Here is a 25896-nt window from a genome sequence, read left to right on the forward strand (position 1 = left end):
TCCAAACTCCCTTTCTTCCTGCCTGAGGAAGCAGTGGTTCCACGGGAAAGCCTGTCAAGAAGGAAAGGCAGGTTCCCACCCCTGCTGGCTTAAGGGGTTTTTCGGGGTGGCAAAGAGCAGGGCAGGCCAGAGCTCCTCCTTGAGGCCTCTTCATGGATGCTCTCTGAGTTTGGGAACTGTGGGTTCACTGCTTCAATAACTCTCTTGTTACCTGCATATGAGCCCAGACCTCAAGTCCTTCATTATTTTTAAAGGGTGGTGGGGTGGAGGTGGGGGGCGTTAAGAGGGAATGAGACACAGAACCATCTTTCCACAGCCTTCCTCTGCCTAGGCTGGGGCCTTCAAGGGTCTCCTTCACCCTGCCTCCTAGGGATATTTAAAGGCAGCTTTTATTAGATTCTATACTGTCCTTTTTGTTTTTCTTGTGATTTTTTTGTTTCTTTGTGTATATATATATATATATATATATATATATATATATATATATATAATTCTTTAAAAAGCAATAGTCCTTTGGTCCCTAAACTCTAAGGAATGATATGATTTTGAAAGAAGTAAATCTAGGCTTCCCTTGTGGAGAAGCCCTTGGCACCCCCCAAGGCCCTCTGCTGGTTCCCCTAGACAGTCACTCCTCAGCCAGCCCCAGCGGCCTTGCCAGCCTGAGCTCTACATCACAGGCACAGAACAACCCACTTGGTGAAAACAATCCTGAAAGTGGCCTGAGCCCAGGCACTGGCCTTGGGTCCACCTCCATCTGTGGCTGCTCCTTCAGGAAGGGCTGCTCAAGCATTTCTGTGCTTTTCTTTTCCTTTCTTCTCACTCTTCAGTTTCCAATGTTGGGTATTAATCGATAAGGAGAGAGAAAGGGAAAAAAAGGAAAAAATCACTCTGGAGGGCAAGACAAGAAGAGCAGCTTGCCCTATCCGTGACAGGTGAGTGGCTGGACCTCAGGCTTCCACTGAAGCCAGACCCTGGGCCCTGGGCAGATGACCTCAGCCCAGCACCCCCTCCAGAGTGCTCCCTGGGGGTAGTTCAAGTGAGGCAGGGTCCTGTGGATCTTCTGAGACAGCAATCTCTAAAAGTCGCAGGCAGCCGGCCCTGCCAGAAACCTGAGAGCTTGTCATAGCCCTCCCCATCACCACCACACCCTGTAGATCCTGCATCTTCAGTGTATTTGCTTCTCTCCTCATCTCCAAGTTCACTGCCATTATCCCAGCCGTTACATCCTGTCCCTTCTTTGCTTAAACTCCTCAGTGGTCCTCTACCATCTTCAGGATAAAGTCCAAACTCATGGCCTTTAAAACCCTTCACAAGCTAGCACAAACCTACTTTTCTAGTCTCGTTCTCCACCCCTCTGCCCTCCCCACACAGGAATTCTCTACTATGGTCCCCTGTGGCTATCTCTGGAGTGGAACGAACTGGTTGGATCTTACTGTAATTGTCTCTCCCAGACTGTGGGGGCAGGAATTTTGTCTAATTTATCTCAGTCCTTAGACTGAAGGAAAAACACAGCCTCAGACTGAGGATTCCTCCTAACTCCTGGCTCTTCTCTCCCAGACTTTTTCAGGGGCCGGTGCCCCCAGCATCCCAAAAGGAATATCAAAGCTGGGAGCGCCTCCATCACTCAGGCCCCATCTGCCGGGGGTCCACTAAGGACTCACCTTTCTGTGGCTGGTCAGTGAGAGTAGATCAGTAAGGCCGGTTGGCATCCTTGGGCCTCTTTAGCTGGACCTTGAGCCTCTTCATGCCAATCTGAAAGCCATTCATGGCCTGAATAGCTGTCTGGGCACTGGTTGGATTGTCAAAGCTAACAAACCCTGGAGGGTGTGTGCAGAGAGGTTAGCTGGGAACTCTGCGTGGCAGGGCCTCCTTTCTCTATGACCAGCCCCTTCTCCTTGCCCCCTCAGGCCAGTTCCATCAATCAGTACTCCTCCACCCTCCAGTGTTTGCATGTGTGCACACACACGGACACATGCTCGTACTTACACAGGCAAGTGGCCTGAGTTTCCTAAACGTGTGATTCTTGGAAGGACAGGAGGTAATTCTGAGTGTGTGTATTGGGGAGGCAGGTAGTGTGTTGATGGGGTGTTTCCCTGTCTTTCCCTGGCGTGGGAAAACTCTCTCTCTCCACAGCCCCCATTCTGGTCCTCTGAATTGCAGTTGGAGGGGATCTCTGGTCCCAGACCCAGACTCCACCTGCCCTGGCTAGACTCTAAAGCCTAACCTGGTTGAAGATCTACCAGACACCTGACCTTCCCAGGTGAACCTGAAATAGACTTGTCCCTTGTCTGGGCTTAGCCTCATCACTGGTCTGTGACTCTGTTGAGCGCTATACACTCAGTTTCTAGGAGTCACTGACTTCCGGAGGTACAGTCTTAGGGTCTGTAAGGAATCTCGAAGTTGGGAGTGGGAGAGGCCTAGGGATGGGGCTCAGCTCACCGAAACACTTGCTCTGGTTGGTGGCTCGATCCACAAAGACTTTGGCAGAGACAACGGCTCCAAAGGGCAGGAATGTCTGGATGAGTTCTGCATCACCAAACTCCTGAGGCAGGTGATAGATGAAGAGGTTACAGCCTTCGGGGCCTGCAGGAACAGGAGCAGGCTGGTTCAGGGGAGGAATCCTGAGTCCAGCCCCACCAGGCCCTGATCTCCAGACCCCTGTCCCTCACCTTCTCTTTGCTGCTGGGGCAGGCCTGAAGGCTGCTGGGGAAAAGTTGTGCTCACTGGGGCATAGGCCGACGGATAGGCTGCTGGAGACAGAGGTGGGAGTGGGCAGTGACCCCCCAGGAGCCACCCCCAATCAGGGCCCCATCTGCCTGGCCACCTTTGACCAACTCAGCCAGTGCACAGTAACCCTCACCCCTAGAAAGGTCGTTCTGGGTCCAAGGGTGGGCGAAAGGAGGGTCGGACTCCTCAGCACAGAGCCTAACCCCCCCACCCCCAAATCTCCCTATTACTTTCTGGGGCCCTTCAAACCCCCCAGGCCGCGTAGCGCCAAGTGAAACCTGCGTAGTGGTGCATCCCAGCGTAGGCCTGCTGCAGGGGGTCAGCCACGCCGGGACTCTGGGCTGGGGAGAGAGGGGCGCAAGGCCCACAGTGAAGGTGGGCTGGTGGGCGGGCAGGGTAAGGTGAGAACACAGGGAGTGTGGAGGGAGGCTGTGAGAGGCAGCAGGGAAGGAGGAGGAGTCCCTTCTCAAGGAGACCAGGCCCTGCCACCCGCCCCCCCCCAGACCCCCGCTCCCCACTCCATTTTGGGGGAGATTTGGGCGGAGCGGGTGGGGGGGGCCCACCTGGGTAAGGAGAGAGCCCGTTATTGTAGAGACTGTCCGAGCCAGGTTGCCCGTTGGTCTGGGGGGTCAGGGGGCCGAATCCATTGACCCCGATGGGCGCCGGGAGACCCGGAAGCGTGCTGGGACCGCCGCCCTGCGGGGAATTGGCTGCAGGTGGCGAGGAAGTGGAAGAGTCAGGCCGCAGCCCCGCCTCGCCCCGCCCCCGCCGCGGGCCCCGCCCCCTGCGCGCAGTACCTGCAGCCGGCAAGAGCGGCGCGGCTACCAGGCTGAAGGCCGCCACGTGCTGCATCTGTGCCGCCACTGCGGCCACCGGGCCGAGGCCTGGGCCCTGCGCCGCCGCCAGTAGGGCCGCCTGGTGCTGCAGGATCTTTGGGAGGGAAGAAGGCCGGGTGTGGAGGGCCCAGCGGCGGGCATCTGCCCCGGCGCCCCACCCCCCGTCACCCGCTGCCCGCCCGCGCCCGCCAGGCCAGGCACTTACAGCTGTGGTGTAGGCTCCGCAGGCCCCCAGCGGCAGCGGCGCCGGCTGCAAGGCACTCAGCTGGCCCGCCATCTGCTGCATCCGCCGCAGCGCGCGCTCGCGGTCCGTGTCCGCCAGCTTGACCACGAGGCTGGACGAGGCGCCCTGGGTAAGGCAGGGGAGGCTGCAAGGACGGGTCTAGACCTCAGCCCCGGCCCTGGGCCGAGGGCCTTGCTCCTCAGGCCCTTTCCCCGGCATGTGGGGAAGAGGAGCCAGTCCCCAGACCCCTGGTCTCACCCCGGGCCCTGGCGCCCGCCCTCACCGCCATGGTCCGGCTGCCGTGCAGACTCTGGATGGCCGCCTGAGCTTCCCCTTGACTCCCGAACTTCACAAAGGCACAGCCTGGGGCAGGATAGAGGTGGCTCAGGTCACAGAGGCCAAAGGGTCATGTGGTCCGGAGTGAGGCGGGGTCATCAGGAAATCCAGGGGTCAGCTCAAGTCACCTTTACTGGTGCCATCAGGGCTCCGCAAGACGGTGCACTCCTCGATGTGGCCAAAGGGCTGGAACAGGCGTCTGACGTCCTCCTCACCCTGCTGCTTGCCCAGCATACCCACAAACAGTTTTCGGTCCTCTGGGGACAAATCCAGGAGTCACCTGGGAACCCTAAGACCTCTTGGGCTCCCCAGAGTAACAGGAGGAGCCTAGGAAGGTAGTTAACCACGGTCTGGCTCTGGGAAGAGGTGAGTGAGCAGGCCCTACTCACTTGGGGCCACAAGGTTGGGTTTCTTTGAGGGGCAGGATGACCTACAGACAGATCTGGAGGAGAGAAACTCCAGATTTACATCAGGAAAACCTGGGTCCTGGAACTCATTGTTGCTCTTGTGGGAATGATTCAGTCCATATTTTTGGTTGGATAGAGCCCTACATGCATCATTTTATATGTTTGACCTTTCTGTTCTTAGAGTCTGGGAAATGCTATTTTGGACCATTTCAGCCCTGTTAAGGGAGGGGAGTCCTCAGAGGAGTCCTTGTATTCATACTGGGTCTGGAGAAGATAAGTACACCCTCCTGATAAGCCTGATGGCAGTGGCTAGAGTCCAGGATTCTGGGTCAAAAAAAACAGCACAGAAAGCAGTTGTCTCATTGCACTGCCTCAACCCCAGACCATGAGCACTGGAATGATGAATCCCCAACTCCAGCACCCAACTCAACCTGCATGCCCCTCCCAAAGGCCTAAAGAGAACAGGAAGCTTGGGTTCCTGATCCTCCAACATTGGCATTTTGCCCACTATGCTTACTGAACTCATGACCCCTTTCCTTACCTCCCTTATTCCCTCAGTGAGCTTCCAGGGCCCTCACTGAGCCCTGCTGCCTCCTCTCTGACTTCCCCTGTTTTCCTGCCTTGATCTCTCCCCAGCTGTTCATGCTATGGGAGAACAGGTTCTGCCTATAGACCTGGATGGCCACCTGAGGATCCTTCCCTGTGTCCACCCTTCCTATGGGAATGGTAGAGATGCCCAGAGAGGGGCCGTAAGCTGGGCCCCGTGACCTTGGAGAAAGCTGGAGAGCTGGGGCTGGAAACCAGGGCTTAGCTGCACATCCAGCAAGTCGGGCCTCAGGAGCACTATCCAGGAGTGTGTGATAGAGGAGCCCAGCCCACAGGTCCTGCTGTCAAAGCCTCTCTCATCTGCACCAAGGTAAGTCTCTGATTTTGAGATGGGGCTTCATCGGCGTAATACAAGTTGGGAGAGAAAGAGTGGGTGGGAATCTGGCTTCAGACTTCACCTCTGAGATCCTGAAGCCCAAGAAAACCCATCCCAAACTCCTTCACTCTTTGACAAGCTTGGCCAGGCTGATGGGGGTCCTTGGATCCTGAGTGCAAAGGAAACAAGGCTGGTGAAGGTCATACACTGAAGCCTGGGTGACAGTGAAAAGGAAAGTGAAAAGGCCGAAATTAGCAGTGGAGGGAATCTCCAACAAGGCTATGTGTGTGTGTCCATATTTCACCTGGATGTTGTGGGGTTCAGCCTAGGCTGCCCTGGGTACCTTGGTATCTGTCGCCTGCCTGTTCATGCTGTGTCTGTATGGAGAGCAGGAGCTGTGGCTTACATGGGACAGAGTGTGTTTCAGCAGAATCCTGCCCTCTGTCCAGAGGATTACTGCCCAGAAATCCTGATGGGGAAAGGATAGATAATGTACTTGTGGCCAGAATTCCAGTAGAGGTACCAACCATCTGTGGTAAGAGTACAAAGCAGTGGGTATACTTCACTCCTGGGAGGGTTAGCCACAGAATAGTGCCCTTGGAATGGATCACTGGTTTCCTAACCTTTTAAAACAGCTGTGAAATCCATTGTTCTAACAAAAATATTAGGATGAAGCTCAAAATGTAAGAGAAAAGTAGAACTGCTTGGAAAAGGCAGAAAAGTAGGAGGAGGGCTGGAGTTCCTCTTGCTTCATCTTCCCCTGGTACTCCCTAGAGGGGGCTCCAAGGAAAGTCCTTTGTAAACCACTGACTTAAAAGATAGAAAATAGAATTCCACATGGTGCATGAAGAGGCATCTGAGATCATTCTCTTCAGGAACCTGAGAAGTCAGGAAAGGTCTTTCATGATTCTCTTGACTAATCTGATGGTGGCTTTGCCTTGACATTGGAAGACAGGCCCTATTTGGTCAGGGAATCAAACCCTCTGAGATTGTTATTGTTCTGAGCTATGAAACTAAATTATGCCCATGCGTCTACAAGAGGCCCAGGAGGGGCTGGAGAAGATCCTAGGGTCTCCAGAGTCTCAGGGCTTCATGATGCCCTAATTTATACTGCAGCTGTGACATTGGGTAGGGTCTGCAAGATGATGACAGCACCTAGGTAAGCTGTCATGCCACATGGAACAGCATCCAGGTAGCCCTAGGTAGGAAGAGAGAGGTCATGGCTGAGATGGAGCCCCCAGGACAGTAAAGAGGTTTGTGTGAACAGTGGTCCGATCCTTCATCTGCTCTTCCTCTTTCTGCTCTTTTCTGATGATGGTGGTCAGTCACAGCTCATGTCACAGACCATGAAATTCTCTGATCCTTCTGTTCCAGTGAGAGTCTCCCAAATTAAGAATTTCCATTTCCATGATAGGGCACTGACTCTATGGTTCTAGACTACTGGGCTGTACAGAATTTGAAATTGAAATGAGGTTGGGCTATGGGCTAATCTCTATGCTGCCCATTTCACAGCTGTCACCTTGAATCCTGGTGTCCTCTTTGCCACTTTACAGGGACCTTCATGGTGTTTGACAGGAGGATGGTCTGGGTCACAGTGAATATAAGCATCAGATGATCCTGAAATGGTGGGATAAGTTTCTTAAGAGACCTGGTCAAAGAGAATTACAGGCTAGACTCCTGAGAGTAGCCCGCAAATCCACACCCCTGAAGATTTTCAGGGCCGATGCATGCTCCCAGAGAGATGGAGATGATGGGATTTAGCCCAGAAAATGCAATATCCTCTAGGTCAAACTATACCAGTTTGGTAGAAAAGGATTCTGTAAGAGGTAGATTGGAAATGTCTGAATAAAATCATTCCATGAGTGGTGCGTGGGTCCCTAGAAAGAAGGAAATTCAAACTGGGAGGCTCAACTTTCCTGGAGTGGATGGAATTGGAAGATAGCATCAGTGTGGAGTTGAGACATAGTTGGAAAGACACACAGTTGAACGGTGTAACTGCATTTTCATGATGGCCACCTGTGTATACTCCTTGCTCTTCTACCAAATGCTTTTTTGAACCCAAATCAAGTTGTTTGGACCCTAGAGGTTCATCTCCATAAAGCTGTCTTGCACAGCTGATCGTACAGGGATTCTAAGGTAACAAATGATGGGGTTGGAAGCCCAGAGTCAGAGTCAGTCCACGCCATCTTCCTCAGGAAAGGTATCAAGATGCTGTTCTAGAAAGAAGGCTCTGCCCAAGTTGGCCCAAAGGAGTCCCAAGTTTCTGGCTTCTAAGCCCCCCACAACCACTCACTTCCATGTTGGTGGGATATCATGATTGTAGAAACAGTGCAGGGACAAGAAATCGCATTGGGGTACCAACCATCAGACACATCCTAAAATTACCAGTCCACCTTTCCATCCAAATACCAACCCAGGAGATCCTATTGATGGCAGCATTTGATGCTTTGACATTCTCAGTGATGACTGCAGCATAAGGATCCAAGGAAGACTAGGAAATGAGTGAAGAAAATATCCAGGGGAAACAAAGTCTCCTGATCAGATCTGATGAGTATCAAATAGGGCTTTGTGTATTTTTTTTTTTTTTTTTTTTTGCAGTACGCGGGCCTCTCACTGTTGTGGCCTTTCCCGTTGCGGAGCACAGGCTCCAGATGTGCAGGCTCAGCGGCCATGGCTCACGGGCCCAGCCGCTCTGCGACATGTGGGATCTTCCCAGACCAGGGCACGAACCCACGTCCCCTGCATCGGCAGGCGGCCTCTCAACCACTGCGCCACCAGGGAAGCCCAAGTACGGCTTTAATTCCAAAAGAAAACTATTAGAACTAAGAAACAAATTCAGCAACGTTCTCCTATTAAAAAAATCAACAGGGACTTCCCTGGTGGCGCAGTGGTTAAGAATCCACCTGCCAATGCAGGGGACATGGGTTCAAGCCCTGGCCCGGGAAGATTCCATGTGCCGCAGAGCAGCTAAGCCTGTGTGCCACAACTACTGAGCTTGCACTCTAGACCTCACGAGCCACAACTGCTGAAGCCCGTGCATGTAGAGCCCATGCTCCTTAACAAGAGAAGCCACCGCAATGAGAAGCCCGCACACCACAACAAAGAGTAGCCCCCACTCACCGCAACTAGTAAAGCCTGTGTGCAGCAACGAAGACCCAACGCAGCCAAAAATTAAAAATATAAATAAATAAAGAAATTTATTTAAAAAAAAAGAAACTGCCTGCTAATGCAGGGGACATGGGTTCGAGCCCTGGTCTGGGAAGATCCCACATGCCGTGGAGCAGCTAAGCCTGTGTGCCACAACTACTGAGCCTGCACCCTAGAGCCCAGGAGCCACAACTACTGAGCCCGCATGCCAGAACTACTGAAGCCCGCGGGCCTAGAGCCGTGCTCCGCAGCAAGAGAAGCCACCGTAATGAGAAGCCCGCATACCATAACAAAGAGTAGCCCCCCGCTCACTGCAACTAGAGAAAGCCCGCACACAGCAACAGAGACCCAACGCAGCCAAAAATAAATAAATAAATAAATTTATTTATTTTTAAAAATCAACCAAAAAATCAGTTGTGTTTCTATAGACTAGCAATGAACAATCTGAAAATGAAATTAAGAAAACTATTTCACTTAGCATCAAAAAGAATAAAATACTTAGGAATAAATTTAAACAAGGCTGCAAAAGACTTGTATCCTGAAAACTACAAAATATTGTTGAAGAAAACTGAAGAAGACACAAATAAATGGAAGACATCCTATGTTCATGAATTGAAAGACTTAATGTTGTTAGTTGTCAGTACTACCCAAAGCAATCTACAGATTTAATGCAATACCTATCAAAATTTCAGTGGCATTTTCTTGAGAAACAGAAAAATCGATCCTAAAATTCATACGGGATCTCAAGAGATCCTGAATAGCCAAATAATCTTGGGGGGAAAAAGAATTTTGGAGGTCTCAGTCTAACTGATTTCAAAACTTATTACAAAGCTACAGTAATCAAAGTGTGGTACTGGCATAAAGAGAGACATTTAGACCAATGGAGTAGAATAGAAAGGCCAGAAATAAGCCCTCACATATATGGTCAATTGATTTTCGACAAGAGTGCCAGTCTTTTAAACAAATGTTGCTAAGAAAGCTGGACATCTACATACAAAAGAATGAAGTTGGACCCTTACATTGTACTGTATACAAAAATTAAATGAAAATGGATCAAATGTAAACATAAATGCTAAAACTATAAAACTCCTAGAAGAAACAGGGGGAAAGCTTCATGACCTTGCATTTGGCAGTGAGTCCTTGGATATGACACCAAAATCACAGGCAACAAAATAAGAATAGAAATTTTGGACTACATCAAATTTTAAAACTACTGTGCATCAAAGGACACAACCAGAGTGAAAAGGCAACCTACAGAATGGGAGAAAATATTTGCAAACCATATATCTGATAAAAGTTTAATATCCAGAATATATAAAGAGCTCCTATGACTCAACAACAAAAATAATTCAATTTTTAAAAATGAGCAAAAGATCTGAATAGATAGTTCTCCAAAGAAGATATACAATGACCAACAAATATATGAAAAGATGCTCAAAATCACTAATAATTAAGAAAGTGCAAATCAGAACTATGAGATATCAACTGACACCCATTAGGATGACTGCTATTTTAAAAAAGCGGGGGGGAAATAAGTGCTGGCAAGGATGTGGAGAAATTATGTATGTATGTGCACTAATGTTGAATGGTACAAGCCGCTATGGAAAACAGTACGGCGGTTCCTCAAAAAATTAAAAATAGAATTACCATATTATCCAGCAATACCAGTTCTGGGTATATATCCAAAAGAATTGAAAGCAGAGTCTCAAAGAGATATTTGTACACTCACGTTCACCTTAGTATTATCCACAATAGTCAAAAGGTAGAAGCAACCTAAATGTCTATCAAGCAATAAATGGATAAACAAAATATGGTACATATGTACAATGGAATATCATTTGGCTTTTAAAAGGAAGGAAAAATCTAAAAAAAAAAAAAAAAGGGTTCTGAAGAACCTAGGGGTAGGACAGGGATAAAGACGCAGACGTAGAGAATAGACTTGAGGACACGGGGAGGGGGAAGGGTAAGCTGGGACGAAGTGAGAGAGTGGCATGGACATATATACACTACCAAACGTAAAATAGATAGCTAGTGGGAAGCAGCCACGTAGCACAGGGAGATCAGCTCGGTGCTTTGTGACCACCTAGAGGGGTGGGATAGGGAGGGTGGGAGGGAGACACAAGAGGGAGGAGATATGGGGATATATGTATATGTATAGCTGATTCACTTTGTTGTAAAGCAGAAACTAACACACCATTGTAAAGCAATTATACTCCAGTAAAGACGTTAAAAAAAAAAAAAAAAAAAGGAAGGAGATTCTGACACATGCTGCAACATGGATGAAACTTGAGGACATTATGCTAAGTGATATAAGCCAGTCACAAAAAGACGGTTGCCAGGGGCTGGAGGGAGGGAGAAATGGAGAGTTATTGGTTAATGGGTACAGACTTTGAGTTTTGTAAGATGAAAAAGTTCTGAAGGTTGCACAGCAATGTGAGTATTGCTAACAGTATTGAACTGTACTCTTAAAAATGGTAAAGATAGTAAAGATGATGTTATGTCTGTTTTACCCCAATTAAAAAAAAATACAGTGAAGGAGGAGGCCTGAAAAATAGGGACTTAGATTAAGAAAGAACAGAGACTCCACTGTTCCTTAATCCTGATCCAGGAGAGCCAGGAGGCGAGTAAGAAAGGTAGACCAAGCCTGGGCTTTCAGGTTCCCTTAAGAGAGAAGATCTCAGCCTCCAGAGATGCATTTTTCTTTTGTGGGCTATACACTTGTACCTGAAGGGCTTGTCAGAGGTTCAGACACAGCCATGGCCTAAAAGTGTTACAACAATTAGCTTTGGGTGATCCACTCTGAGTCAAACTGAAGGAAAGCACCACTCTTTTCCTTCGGAGGTAGAATGCATTTCAGGAAGTGAAACATTAACTTGACATTACCAGGTCTTATGCAGTACTGTGAGCCTTATCCAGTCAGGTTTTAGTTGGAAGAATACTTTTTAGAATTAAATCAGTGTGAGGATCAAAGACAGATATGAGTGTCAACTGACTAACAGAACAGTTGTTGCTAAGATCCGTGTCTGATTTAGGCCAGAGAATATGTCCCAGTATTAAGAAATTCTGAAAATTCTAGCTCAAAATTTAACTTTAACTTAAAGTCTGGTTGTTAAACACTGAATAGAATGGAATCCTAGAAAAAAAATTGGAAAAGATGGCTTACTTAGTTCGATAGTAATATATGTTTATTACTCAAAATCCAGGCTGATATTTAAACAAACCCTTGCAAATTCAGGCAGAAATTAAACAATTATAGGATGGTTATAGGAGGGTTGATGTGATGACAGATAATTGGCTTTTGAGTTAAACCAAATGTGAAGATTAAAAAACAGAGGCATTACCTCAGAGAAAGTTTTAAATTTTAAAGTAAAAAAAAAACAAACCCTTAAAGTGAAAAGATTGCATGGATTTATTACTTAAACTATTTCTGTACCATAGGCATCTTGGATCTGTAAATATTTGCTAAGTAAAAAATACAGCCAAGTTGGGGACAGAGCAATCACAATTGTGACTTATGAATTTATTGATTTTATGTTATAAAATTTGAAAGATAGGAAAGAAAATACAGGAGTTCAGTGATTTTGAAGATTTTGCCTTAGAACTAAAAAATACTTTCCCTATATGATTGGTACTTACAGTTCAACTTATTTTTAGTGTTTCCATAGTAGAGATAATCTAAGTTAGGAAAAATCAACCACAGTCTCCATGCTGAAGAGCAGATAAAATAGATCTATTTAGTTACCATTGTCTGAGGGATTTAGGGATCCCTAGCTCTGACCTCATGTAATTTGAGGTTAATTTAACATTTTGAAATACATGAACTTTGAATTTTCATTCAGGCAAACATTTTAATGTTCACATTCAATTGAACACAAATGCTGAGGGAAAAGTTTTTGGCACTGTGTATATTTAATTAGAAATGGGCGCCTTGGGCTTCCCTGGTGGCGCAGTGGTTAAGGATCCACCTGCCAATGCAGGGGACATGGGTTCAAGCCCTGGTCCAGGAAGATGCCACGTGCCACGGAGCAGCTAAGCCTGTGAGCCACAACTACTGAAGCCCGCGTGTCTAGAGCCCATGCTCCGCAACAAGAGAAGCCACCACAGTGAAAAGCCCGCGCACCGCCACGAAGAGTAGCCCCCGCTCACCACAACCAGAGAAAGCCCACACACAGCAACAAAGACCCCATGCAGCCAAAAATAAATAAATAAATAAAATAAACAAATTTATATATATAAAAAGAAATGGGCGCCTTTAGTATATTATGAGATAATTTCACTTTGGAAAATTAGATTAATTTTCCTTTAAGAGTGTACTGTTCAAAGGACTTCCCTTGGTGGTGCGGTGGTTAAGAATTCGCCTGCCAATGCAGGGGACACGGGTTCGAGCCCTGGTTGGGGAAGATAGCACATGCCACGGAGCAACTAAGCCCCTGTGCCACAACTACTGAGCCTGCGCTCTAGAGCCCACATGCCATAACTACTGAGCCCACGTGCCACAACTACTGATGCCTGCGTCCCTAAATCCCACGCTCCGCAACAAGAGAAGCCACCGCAATGAGAAGCCCGTGCACTGCAACGAAGAGTAGCCCCCACTCGCCATGACTAGAGAAAGCCCGTGCTCAGCAACGAAGACACAACACAGCCAAAAGTAAATAAATTTATTGAAAAAATAAAAAAGTGTACTGTTCAATGCCACAGGATGTAAAATATAGGCACAGAGCATGGAGTATATGAAGAGTGTGGGACTTGACTGCAGAATTTATGGGAACTGGGATACATTAAACATATGTATAAATATATATGTATAAACATACACACAGGGCTGGCATACATTAACAGGCTACTATAATATAGTCCATGAAGACTTGGATGCACTCTGAGTGCCACCAAGGCTGCAGGGGATGACCATGAAAGAAGAGGGCCCCAGACCTTCTATCGGGCAGATCTTGTGTTGCTACTATTATTGCATTGTAAGCATTGAATGTGCAAGTGTTACCAGTAACTTCTAAAAGTAATGCAACATACAGTGTGTTTAAAATATAGGTTATTTCGAAGTGCCTATGAGGGGACTCCAAGTCAGACGGGGCAAGTCAGAGATGGCTTTGCCCTCAGAGCCTCTGTTTCCTTATTTGGAAGCTTGGAGGAAATAGTTCTTCCTGCCCTACCTATTCTAGAAGCTTGGTGGGGGGAATCAAGTTCATGAGACTGTCTGTGACCTGTAGAGCATGGTTATACAGAGAGTCTTATGATCTTTCAGATTTAGGAGGAGCCGTTTGGTCTCCTCCTAGGAACAAATGGGTGGTTTTAAGAACAATGATGTTGTAGGTAATGTTATAGCGGGAAGAAGACAGGATGTCTCTGTATCTTTCCAAGGTGTTATGAAAAATATTTTTATAAATTTGCTTTAAACATTTTTTTTCAATGAAAACAATTTTACTTCTATTCAGGCTCTCCCCTGCTGTGCTAACACTTTGATTTCTACAACATTGGCTGGAAGTGAAAATAAAACAGACCTATAATAGAAGTTATAAGAAAATAAAATATAGGTCATTTCAACCACAAACCTCATGTCTAGTGATTAAAAATAAGAGTAATACTACTCTGTTGCATTGGCATGAAAATTCAAGAGATAGAATGTAAAGTAACTATTTTTGTCAAAAAGCTCATGCATGTGTACGTAATAGAATACTCCTGTATGGCAGATGGGAAAGAAAATGGCAGTCTTTGGACCGAAGAAGCAAACCTGATAGGTTTAGTTAGGCTGTCACAATGCGGGCCCACTTTTAAAAATTGAATTAGTTGCCAACATTTAATATAATTTAATATAATTAAAACAGAAACTTTCATTATGTCATGACAGTCTCACCCATTTAGGGTTCCTTACCTGGCTCCTATAGCATTTGAGTAGTGATCCCTGTTTTATGGGAAGAAAAATCTAATAATCCCTTCCGGAAAAAAAATGGCAAAATTTTGGAAGATTACGTTTGCCTTGATACCCCCTTGATTATGTCTGCATTGATACCAGTATTTTTGTCAGATGTAAAAATCATTATTAATCAACCGTAAATAAAGGATTTAATTTCAGGAATAATTTTAAAATATGCAAGCTCAAAGGCTTAACTGTATCAGGGCAGGTGTGACCATTAACTCTGAAGGTTTATAGAATGTTTGGGATAACAGAGATAAGACTTGAATGAGACAAGCTGTCCTACATTGGTGTCAAATGTTACATTTCAAAACCAAATTCAATACCATTTTAAAAGTTGAGTTTCTAAAGCATTAATTTGTGTTACAATTCAGCAGAGAGCTGAACTCACTTTTTTTTTTTTTTTTTTTGCTGTACACGGGCCTCTCACTGTTGTGGCCTCTCCCATTGCGGAGCACACGCTCTGGACGCGCAGGCTCAGCAGCCATGGCTCACGGGCCCAGCTGCTCTGTGGCATGTGGGATCTTCCCGGACCAGGTCACAAACCCGTGTCCCCTGCACCAGCAGGCGGACTCTCAACCACTGCGCCACCAGGGAATCCCTGAACTCACTTTTGAAGAGATATATAATAGCACTGAAGAGAAGAAACACCTTTTGATTAGTATCTAACACAGATCAGTTGGTAGTAAAATACTTGTAAATTGTAAAGACCCAGCTGTTTTGCAAGACTTAGTACATATGCCTCCTGTCTCCCAAATGTGTATCAGGGAACATTTGGTGATTTTGAGTGGGAACACGAAAGAATTGAGAGATCTGGTCATCCAAAACTGCAAGAAGGATTATCCACAGATGCCTTTGGAGTATATGCTCTTTAAAAGCCATCACTTAAGCAATGTAAAGCAATTATACTCCAATAAAGATGTTAAGAAAGAAAAAAGCCATCACTTGTCAAGAAATAGCTATGTTATACATAACTACTAAAATTATGAATTCTACTGCCAGGCAGAGCTCTTTTCAGCTAGATTTTCTTTTCCTGCTCTCTTGAGCTGCTCGGAATCTGAACAGGTGTAGAGGTGAAATGCCATATGTACAGAATATGTCAATGATATTACACCTGAAAAACCAGTACAAAAACGGGGAGGCAAATGATAAAACTCATGCTGATGCCACTGCTGGGAGCCCAGATGACCAAGACATCTGGACTAGACTAAGCAGAAGCATAATCAGCGTGGAGGCCTCCTTTGGGCAGTGGCCCTCACCCTGGCAAGAGGTGTTGGACTCCAAGCAGCAAGTGTGCCCCCAGCATCCTGGATTTAGTTCCTGAACCAGACTCCAAGTTGCATTATGTTCTTCTGAGCTCTGTACATGCTCTTCACTCCACCTGAAATACTTGCTCCCTTGCTCCTCCTTTTTCTGTTTGACTACTTCTTGTTCATTCTTGAGATCTCAGCTTAAATATTACCACCTCTGGGAGCCCACCTTGACCTCCCAGACTAAGGTGCCCCATGTTTTCCCCAATGCTTTTCAATCCCCCAGGACTTGAAAAGCATTGATCACACTGGATGATAGGTTTGTTTTACTGTTTATATCCCCTTATAGCTCCAGAGCTCCATGAGGCCAGGTGCCAGGTCTGCCTTGCATTCCTAATGTGGATTAAGTTACTCAAAAGATATTGGTTGGATGGTTGAACAAACTACAGCCCAATCTGTCTGCTTCTTAGCTCACTCAAGTACTCTCAGGTGACCTCTCAGCTGTCTAGTGTTCATGGGCAGGGCTGAGAAGTTGGCCAACATTGGCCCTGATGCCTAACAGTTTCCCAAGAAGCAGAAATTCTTGGGACAAGTGAACCAGAGGTTTGGTATGCAGCCTGGAACTTCTCAAAAACCAGTCTGGAAAGAATGAGATGGAAAAGGAGGATTTGTGTTTGGAGGAGAGGGAGGAAGCTTGGAAATATCTCCTTAAGACAAAGTGGGATGATAACATCTTGACCAGAAGTGGAGAATCAAAGACCAAAATCAGAAAATCTATAAGGAGGAAGAATGGATTTCTTGGAGGAAAGAACTCCACAATGGAGCTATGAAGCTACTAGAGTCCCTTGTAGGTGTGGACACTGAGCCTGAAGTCTGAGAGGATGTGCAGAATTATTAGGAGTCAATAAATGTCTGTCAATTGGGTTCCATTCTCTCCCTCATCTTGGGCAGCTTCTTTTACCTAATAAAAAGCCATGGCTGACCTCCCTAAGGTGGGGAGAAAGTCTTTTTTTTTTTTTTAACATCTTTATTGGGGTATAATTGCTTTACAATGGTGTGTTAGTTTCTGCTTTATAACAAAGTGAATCAGTTATACATATACATATGTTCCCATATCTCTTCCCTCTTGCGTCTCCCTCAGGAGAAAGTCTTATTTAAGAGGGAGTCCGCAAATGTCAGGGAGGGCTCCAGGCAGATTTCTTGGAATGATTTAACACCCAAGGGCAAGAAAGACACCAAGAACTGACACCAGAAGCTAGTATTGCTTTTCCAGTATGGAAGCCGGCCAGAACTCAGCTGGTTGTCAAAAAGCACAGGCTCGGATGGACCTAGAGTCTGTCATACAGAGTGAAGTAAGTCAGAAAGAGAAAAATAAATACCGTATGCTAACGCATATATATGGAATCTAAAAAAATTGTACTGATGAACCTAGTGGCAGGGCAGGAATAAAGACGCAGACGTAGAGAATTGACTGAGGACATGGGGAGGGGGAAGGGTAAGCTGGGACAAAGTGAGAGAGTGGCATGGACATATATACACTACCAAATGTAAAACTGATAGCTAGTGGGAAGCAGCCGCATAGCACAGGGAGATCAGCTCGGTGCTTTGTGACCACCTAGAAGGGTGGGATAGGGAGGGTGGGAGGGAGACGCAAGAGGGAGGGGATGTGGGGATATAGGTATACATATAACTGATTCACTTTGTTGTACAGCAGAAACTAACACAATATTGTATAGCAATTATACTCTAATAAAGATTAAAAAAAAAAGCACAGGCTCTCAAACCCTCCTGTTCTTAAGGAGCATTAGTCTTTCTGCACTAGGAAACAGTGCAGCTAAAAAAAAAAACTTTTGAAGACTTTCCATGGTCCTCAGCATAGAGTTCAGTTCCTTAATATAGCCTACAAAATCTGTCTTATGAGCCTCATCTTTTTCCCAAGGCAACTGAAATGAAGGAATGAATGGCTCCAGCCCAGACTGGACTGAGTTCTCTGTAATCAGAAGATCTGGAAAAGGAGAATAACTCTAACCTGGTTCTTCAAACAAACCTGGAAGTTCCACCTGTTAAAACAGGAATGAACTCTCTCCAGGGGCAAGGTAGCAAGAACTCCCTTCCTCTATGTCCAGCCTCTATCTCCTGCCTCTTCTGGGTCTGGGGATGCTGGGACCCCATCCCTCTTCAGTCTGACCTGGGATGGCTGAGCTGTCTGGTGCTAAATAATCTGGTCCCTCCCTAGTTGCCCCCCTTACCCAGGGAGGCTCTAGTAATAAACCCTAGGTAGGCCTGACTCCAGAAGTGGGCCCACCATCCCCGACATGGATGATACCCTGAGATTCGGCAGGCAGGCAAGTTACCTCCTCGGCCCTCACTGGCAGCCGGCTTCACTTGGATGGGACGATTCATCTGAAAGACATCGGACCAACACACCCAGTCAGCGTGACTGCCTGGCCCTGCCCCGGCTTCTCCACCCCTGGACTCCTCAGGATCTAATCCCTCACCCTTTTGAACTCTACACCCCACCACTGTCACACAGGGATTATAGATTTTCTCCAAGATTCATCCCTTAAAGGCAGGAATTTAGAAGGTGCTGAAGCCTGAAGGATTAGGCGATAGGAAGCTCAGGGGCAAGCAGAGGAGGGACTGTGGAGGTCAAAAAGATTCTCCTGCCTTGGCTCTGTGTAGGGACCAAGTGCGGCCTGTCCCTCTGGCTCCTGGACTTCCTTGAAGGCTTTGGGTGCGAGGAATTGGGTAGTAGGGCAGATGTGTGTTCTGTGTCTAAAACTGAGAATATACTTCTATGTGTCACTTAGATTAAATAATCTGGGAATCAGATTTAGGGCCATCTACCCCCAACTCTGCCATTTAATGGTTGTATGACTTCGAGTAAGCCATCCTCTCTCAGATTCAACTTGTCAAATGAGAAAAACCTTCCCCAAGCTTCTATGTCATCATAGTTTCTACCCTCACCCTCTCAGTCCCCTCCCTGGGACCCCTTCCCCTGAGGATGCTGGAGTTCTCCAGGGCAGCATCCTTGGCCCTACTCATCCCACTCTTCCCTTTTTTCCTGGCTAATCTCATCCACACCCACAGCCTCAGCTCCTGTCCCCACAGTGATGACTCAGAGCTCTGCGTCTCCAGCCTTTACCTCCCTCCTGAGCTTCAGACCCATGTGCCCAGCTTCTTGCCGGACACCCCGCCTAGAAAGTCCACTGGCACCTTCCACTCAACACACCCAAACCAGAGCTCATCTTTTTGCCCAAACCTGATCCAGTCATCCAGGCTATAAACCTGGAAAGCAGCTTGACTCCTCCCTCCATACCCTCCCCCACCAACCAATTTCACCTTCTAATTCAGGGGTTCCCTGATCAGGGGTAGATAAGAATCACCTGGGAACCATATCAGACTCTTAAGTTGGGGGATTGTATAATTTGTAAAGGCTCCTAGGTGATTTCCATATATACCCCACCCACTCCCCTCCCCCAACCACCCTGAGAGAATTCACGATTGAATCCCCATCTCACCTTCCTCTCATGGGTGTTGTGGGGATCACATGACATAATGGGGACGCAAAAGGTCTTTGTAAACAGCCAAGAGCTGGATGCGTAGGATGTGAGGAATTATTGTTGGGGGGGCAGACAGCTGAGTGCCGGAAGGAAAGAAGAGCAGCCTTCCTGTTCATGGAGGAAGGGGTACTGATGGCCATCTGGCCTGAGAAGGTGATGATCTGACCCCCTCCCCTCAGGAAATGCAATGCTTCTGCACCAATCAGGGGCCACTCCATCCCCTACCAGTGTGCTCGTTGCCGAGACAACAGGCAGCTTCCTGTTACCATAGCCACAAGTGCTACCTAGTAACCATAGTAACGCCCTGGCAGTCACAGTTGAGCAATTTCCTTTGGATCAAATTTGGGGGAGGGGTGGGGGGAGGGCTTAAAAAAAAAAAGGAAAGGAAAGGAAAACAGGCCAAGCCTGAACCAGAGCAATCCCCCTCCCACCCAGGGCTCAGGTTCTTATGCGCTCTTACACACCCACCCGCTGGTGGTGGAGCACCTGCAGTGTACCAGGCTGTGGGTGAGGGCCGAGACACCGACAGGACTCGGGGTGCAGTCTAGAGGGGTGACAGATCAATCCAAGGAGATCAGGGCGAGCTGGACAGGTCTGGATGGCCTGCACCAGGGACCAGGAGGACAGGACCCATCCCTGGGCATGGCCACCTGTGACTGTGGAGGAGAGACCAAGAGACAGAGCCGGGCTTCCCTGGTGGCGCAGTGGTTGAGACTGTGCCTGCTGATGCAGGGGACACGGATTTGTGCCCCGGTCCGGGAAGATCCCACATGCCGCCGAGTGGCTGGGCCCGTGAGCCATGGCCGCTGAGGCTGCGCGTCCGGAGCCTGTGCTCCGCAACGGGAGAGGCCACGACAGTGAGAGGCCCACGAACAGAAAAAAAAAAAAAAAAAAAAAGACACAGCCATGGAGAGCAGAGACACAGGGAGAGATGAAGAGACATAGGAAGACAGAAATGATGAGAGAATAAGACAGACCGACACAGGGCAAGGAAAGAGAGAAATACTGGGGGAGATGGGAAGGAAATGAGGGGATAAAGGGTCAGGAAGGGGGGGTGCAGGAAAGGTAGGGAGGAGTGTGGCAGAAGGGTAGAAGCCTGGGGTGGGGGGCAGTGAGGGTGAGCAAGACCATCCTTATTTTATTAGTTCTTAAATAGATCCTACGAATTTCTCACTGGAGCCTAGAGTGACGAGCACATGTAACAGCAGTGGTTTCCATGGCGGCTGCCTCCCCGGCTGGGTTTCTGGGGAGGTGGAGCTCATCGGTGCTCTGGAGGATGTCCCTTTTCCCCCTCCCCCTCTCCACCACTGTTTGATGGAGAGTGGGCATTAGGTGGTACATACATGTCCCACGTGGACCTGGCAGAGTCCAGGTCTCAGAGGCTGGGCACCTAGACTTTCCACCACTCAGGCATGTTGCCAGTATGTCCAGAACTCTGTGAAGAGCCCTGGGCTGGGCCCTTCAGGGGAGACAGCAATGACCCTAGGACACTGTCCTCAAAGGCGTATAAGAGGGGAAGATAATGCCACCATTTCCAGAGAGCCCACTATGTGCCAGGCCCTTCCTGGGGCACTTTACATACATTGTCTCTAAATTCCTTCCGACCACTCTGCAAGATAGTGCCATTGTTCCCATAGTATAGATGAGAAAGCTGAGGCTGAGGGGGGTTAAATCACTTGTCCAAGATCACATGGTGGGTAAGTTGAGCTGGGATTTGCCTCCAGGTCTGCCTGACACTGAAGTCCATGATTTTTGCATTGTGTCACTCAGCTCTATTCTTAAGACATGAACACAAATAAAGAGGCACAGAGGGACCAGGACCTTGGGAGGCGTGCAAGGCAAAGTGCTGTGGGAGAGGCTGACTCCAGCTGGAGAGGCTGGCTCAGGGAAAGTTTCATGGGGGAGGCAGGGTTTGAGCTGGGTCTTGCAGCACTGGGGTCATTTGGGCCATGTGGAGATCGTGGGAGAGGTGGGGCTGGAGGCTGAACACTCCAGGTGTCTGGGGTACGGAGAGGGAGATGCAAGTCTGAAGAAGCAAGGGTTTTCTGGTGGGCACCTGACACCGAGGGAGCTAGGGTAGTACAGATTGCTGCCAAGTCAGATAGACGTGGGTTTAAATCCTGGCTCCATCACTGACACCTTCCTTAAGGTCTCTGAGCCTCAGTATCCACACTAGTAAAAGGGGACTCCGGATCCCACCTTGAAGGGGTGTGGTGAAAATGACAAAGGCAAGATCTTAGTAGGTGCACCAGATGTAATAAATTTTTCGTTTGTTTGTTTTTGTTTGTGTGGGTTTTAAATGGAAGGATATGAAATTGAAGGGTAGGCAGGGGCCAGATCAGGGCAGGTTGTGAAAACCGTGACAAGGAACTTTGACTTTGTTGTATTTCAAAGGCAATAGGGATCCAGGGAAGGATATTAAGTAGGGGAGGGATCTGTCTTATGAAGGATGCCGTGAGCTGTCATTCTGCAGAGAAAGGATTGGAAAGGGAAAGATTAGAGGCAGGAGGATCAGTGATACAGGTGAGGGTGAGGGTGACCTGGACTAGGGCAGAAGGAAATGGACAGATTCAGGGGATGTTCAGGAAGAATGAACTGGACTAAAGTTCTATTGGATGTGGGGACTGAGGGAGAGGAGGGAATTTTGGCTGACTCTCAGGCTTATGGCTTAGGTGTTGGGGAAGTCGGTAATTTGGGAGTTAGGAGGTGCAGGGGAAGTCCTCAGGGGAGGAGCCCAAGATGGTGATGACAGAGTTGAGAAGAGGAATGGTCCCCAGGCTCTGGGCCTTCAGTCTCCACTGGGAAGTGGTTAGGGAGGACACCCGGTTTTTAGGTATGTTCTGTGTGGCTAAAGGAGAAAGAGAGCTGCCCACATGAGCTACCTGGGCAACCCTACCCTGCCTCGTTCCTGCCACAGCCAGGGGAGGGATGTGGAAGCGGGGTCAAGGAATCACTGTTCCCCTTTGAAGAAAAGAGGGCATTGCTTCCTGGGCCAAGCATTTGTCATGGGACCTCACGGGAGCTGTTGCCCTTGGCTGGGCACCTATTCCCCTGAGGCTTTCCCAAGTCCAGGCACATTTCTGCTTCAGGGCCCAGCCCTGGAGGGGAAATCAAGGGAGAGTATGTCAGAAAGAGGAGAGGACAACCTACTCCAAGCAGTGGAGTGGAGAAGGTCAGAGGCAGGACAGACACGTACGGGGTCCTAGGCCTTCTGCCCCTGTAAGCAGCAGGGAAGGCAAGATCTTACCCCTTCTCCCTGCTTGACTTGCCAAAAATTCCTGCCTTTGGGGTCCACACTGCCCTCTTCACACTCTTCTGTCCTGATCACAGCTCTTCCCTCCACTCAGCACTCATGCCCTCAGCCCCTTCCCCTCACCATGGGAAAAATGCTTATTGGAACCTCCCCAAGGAAGGGACTACTGATGGGTCTAAGAGAGGTGTCATGGGTGCAGGAAAGAGTGGAGCAGATAAAAAGGAAACCACCATTTTCAGTACTTTGTTCTACCTCACCCCCTTCCTCTAATTCAACCCACTGCCAAGTCCCATTCGTTCTAGAATCTATATGGATTTCCTAAATAGTTCTCAAGTCCATCCTCTCCTCTCAGTTCCCACCCTAACCCCAGCTCCAGGCCAGTATCATCACTCACGTGCCCTCAGCAAGTGTTTCCAGAGGGTCATCTGCCTCCAGCATTGCATCCTCTCCACCCCAGCATTCACGCTGTAGCCAAAGTGATCTTTCGGTACCAGTCCCTCACTCTTCCCTGCTCAAAATCCACCCACAGTTCCCCATTGCAAGCCGCCCAGTAAAGCCCGAGATCCTAAGACTGGGAGCCAAAACCTGTTAGTCCTGCCTCCCGTGCTGCCCAACATGCATGATACTCTCCATTCACTTGGAGCCGTAGACATCTTTGCTGGGCGCTTTCCCTGACTGTCCCCAGAATTCCAGAAGACACTTTTGTCTTTTAGGTTTCTAGGCCTTCAAACATGATGAAGTATGATCATGATTCAGCTCAGACAGCATCTCGCCTGTGAAGCATCTTCTCCTTCTCCACCCCTGATGCTTCTTCTACGTGCCCAGAGGTTAAACCCCATTTAGGTGCAACAAGTTATTTCTGGGCTGGAAGCTCCTTGAGGGCAAAGGCGCCAGCTCATGCACTGGGCAGCTGCTAGCACATACAGTGCCTTTGTGTGAGTTACATAGAGGCAACCCTGTGGGCAAATTAGGAAAAATGTCCCCCTTCCTCTGGGCTGACACAGTCCTGTGATAATGTGCATGGCTTGGTCAATAGAGCATGGCTGGATTTCAGGCCCTGTTTGCCTTTTCCCCTCAAGCTGTTTTGTGCAGGGCACGGCCTGCAAAAGCAAATGTACTCAGTTATGTCTGTCTCCTTCATGGTGTTTGAAGGGATGGATGCCCAGGGGAAAGGAGAGCATGAACATGGAGGGAGACAAGTGCAGGGGCAGGAGGGAACCTTCTGAATCCCAGAGGGTGGGGCTGAGGTTGGGCCTCACTTTCTTCAGGTGGATTCTGGAGCCTAAAGTGAGGCTGAAAGAAGTAACTCTAGCTTCATGGGGAAGAAGCTGTAGAAGATGGGACAGACCACTGAGGTTTGCAGGAAGTCCTGAGTAGGGAGTCAAGCTTTGATAGGTGACAGAAATTAGCAGGGAGCTCGTGGAGGGGGGCCGACGGGAGGTCCCAGTCCAGCAGATAACATGACATTTCTCCTAGCGGTTCAGGCTTTCTCTTTAGGTTTGACACAGCCTTTCCTAGTCCCACAGCGACAGTCCTGCCTGCCTCCAGTCAGAGTCCAGATTGAAGTGTTGTCCCTGCTTCTCCAGCAGATGGCAGGTGTGCCCAGGACCCAGTGCCTACAGAGAGCTGGGCACCCTCCTCTCCATGCTGGTGGGCCTGAGGCCAGGTGACTAAAGCTACTGCTGCCCCTGGCAGGCCCAGAGGAAAGATTGATGACTCGGCCATTGTTGGGGCTGGCCAACAGGGCCATCGATTTTCATTTAGGAGAATAATTAAATATTAATTTTCACTTTGTTAAGCTGAGGAGGGTGAACAAGCCAATCCTGGCAGTACAAGAGGAAGTCAGGCCATGTTGGAAGCCTGTAGATGAAAGGGTGAGAGGGGGCAGATGTACCCAGTCACCATCCCCTCCAGAACTTTAGACCCCTATCTGCCACCAGCTTGGCTCAGGTAACAGTGCAGTGGTTAAGTGAATGAGTTCTGGAGCCAGACTACTTGCATTCAAAGCCCACATCTTCCCATTAGGAGCTACATGACCTTGGGCAAGTCACTTGTTTTCTATGACTCAGTTTCCTCACCTGTAAAATGGGAATGCCAATAACAATACCTTCTTCATAGAGGATTAAATGAATTTGAACCTGTAAAGTGCTAGGAACACTGTCTGGTATCAATATATGTTAGTTATTATTATTTCTCTTTTTTCTCCCAGAAATTGTCCCAGTAGTATAGGGCTTCACTGTTCTTATCTCAGGTGCCCTCAGCCTCATAGAGTACCCCAGGTACCCCGTCTCTTGTGGAGCCCTGTGGCTGGTTGAGGAGGGGATTTTTTTTTTTTTTTTAACGTTTATTGGCTGCATCAGGTCTTAGTTGCGGCACACGGGGTCTTTCGTTGCAGTGCACAGGCTCTTCGTTCTGGTGCACGGGCTTCTTTCTAGCTGTGGCGTGCAGGCTTAGTTGCCCCGCGGCATGTGGGATCTTAGTTCCCCGACCAGGGATTGAACTGGCATCCCCTGCATTACAGACGGATTCTTTACCACTGGACCACCAAGGAAGTCCCTAAGGAGGGGATTTGTTCTCCCAAAGTTCATCTTAATTTTTTCAGTGCCTTTCATTTGCTTTCAGGATAAAGTCCAAACCCCTCGGCCTGGAGTTCAAAGTTTCCTCTTCAGCCACTGCCCTCTGTGGATCTTCTTTCTGGTCTGGCCCCTGCTCACATGAGGGCCCCCTCCTCTACACTCCCAGCCTCATTTCACACCCATCTGTTCCTCTTGTCTCTGCACCTTTACCATGATGTTTCCCACGTGGAGTGTTACTGTTCGTATCATTGACTCAGTTCTAGTGACAGAAGTCATTTACTCCCAAGGTTGGATGAGTAATGACTTCTACTATTACTCCTAGTAATGCTGCTGTTACTACTACTACTACCACCACCAGCTAACCTGTATTGAGTACTGATTGTCTGCCAAGATCTGTGTTAAGCACTTTACATGACTTCGTTCATTTAATTATTATAACAACCCTACAAGTTCAATTTCACAGATGAGGAAGCTTAGGCTTAGAGAGGTAAAGACTTGCTCAAGGTCATAGAGTCAGTGAGTGGTGGGGCCTGGATCGACACCCAGGTCTGTCTGACTCCAGAGCCTGCATACAGAGGATTGGCGAGGGTGATAAGTTAGTGTTAACTTGACACTGAGTCTTCAAGAGCGAGGCTCAAGTTCCTTCAATTACAAGGATTGGTTCTAGGATCTGACACCCCAATGACAGCCTGATCAGCTCTAAGTAAAGCCTGCCTTATTGCTGGAGAGC

General features: G+C 48.1%; 1 protein-coding gene across 7 annotated transcripts in view; it reads right to left on the minus strand.

The window, feature by feature from the left end:
• Positions 1 to 470: 470 nt before the first annotated feature.
• CELF6 (CUGBP Elav-like family member 6) overlaps positions 471 to 25896 on the minus strand; it is a 30949-nt gene continuing 5523 nt past the window's right edge. For 2 of the 7 annotated variants that reach the window (XM_027123521.1, XM_027123528.1), the window contains 10 exons: positions 18129 to 18177; positions 4251 to 4379; positions 4070 to 4149; positions 3769 to 3912; positions 3291 to 3657; positions 3006 to 3068; positions 2670 to 2750; positions 2440 to 2583; positions 1662 to 1817; positions 471 to 821 (listed from right to left, as the gene is read on the minus strand). In XM_027123521.1, coding sequence (XP_026979322.1) covers positions 1690 to 1817; positions 2440 to 2583; positions 2670 to 2750; positions 3006 to 3068; positions 3291 to 3657; positions 3769 to 3912; positions 4070 to 4149; positions 4251 to 4379; positions 18129 to 18177 — 1185 coding nt within the window. In that variant the 3' untranslated portion in view covers positions 471 to 821; positions 1662 to 1689. The remainder of the gene's footprint in view (positions 822 to 1661; positions 1818 to 2439; positions 2584 to 2669; positions 2751 to 3005; positions 3069 to 3290; positions 3658 to 3768; positions 3913 to 4069; positions 4150 to 4250; positions 4380 to 18128; positions 18178 to 25896) is intronic. The other 5 variants (XM_027123523.1, XM_027123526.1, XM_027123524.1 and 2 more) reach the window with 5 other exon arrangements.

This window comes from Aethalodelphis obliquidens, unplaced genomic scaffold, assembly GCF_003676395.1.
Source record: "Aethalodelphis obliquidens isolate GAN/ISIS:26980383/991018 unplaced genomic scaffold, ASM367639v1 scaffold26, whole genome shotgun sequence".
Classification (NCBI taxonomy): domain Eukaryota; kingdom Metazoa; phylum Chordata; class Mammalia; order Artiodactyla; family Delphinidae; genus Aethalodelphis; species Aethalodelphis obliquidens.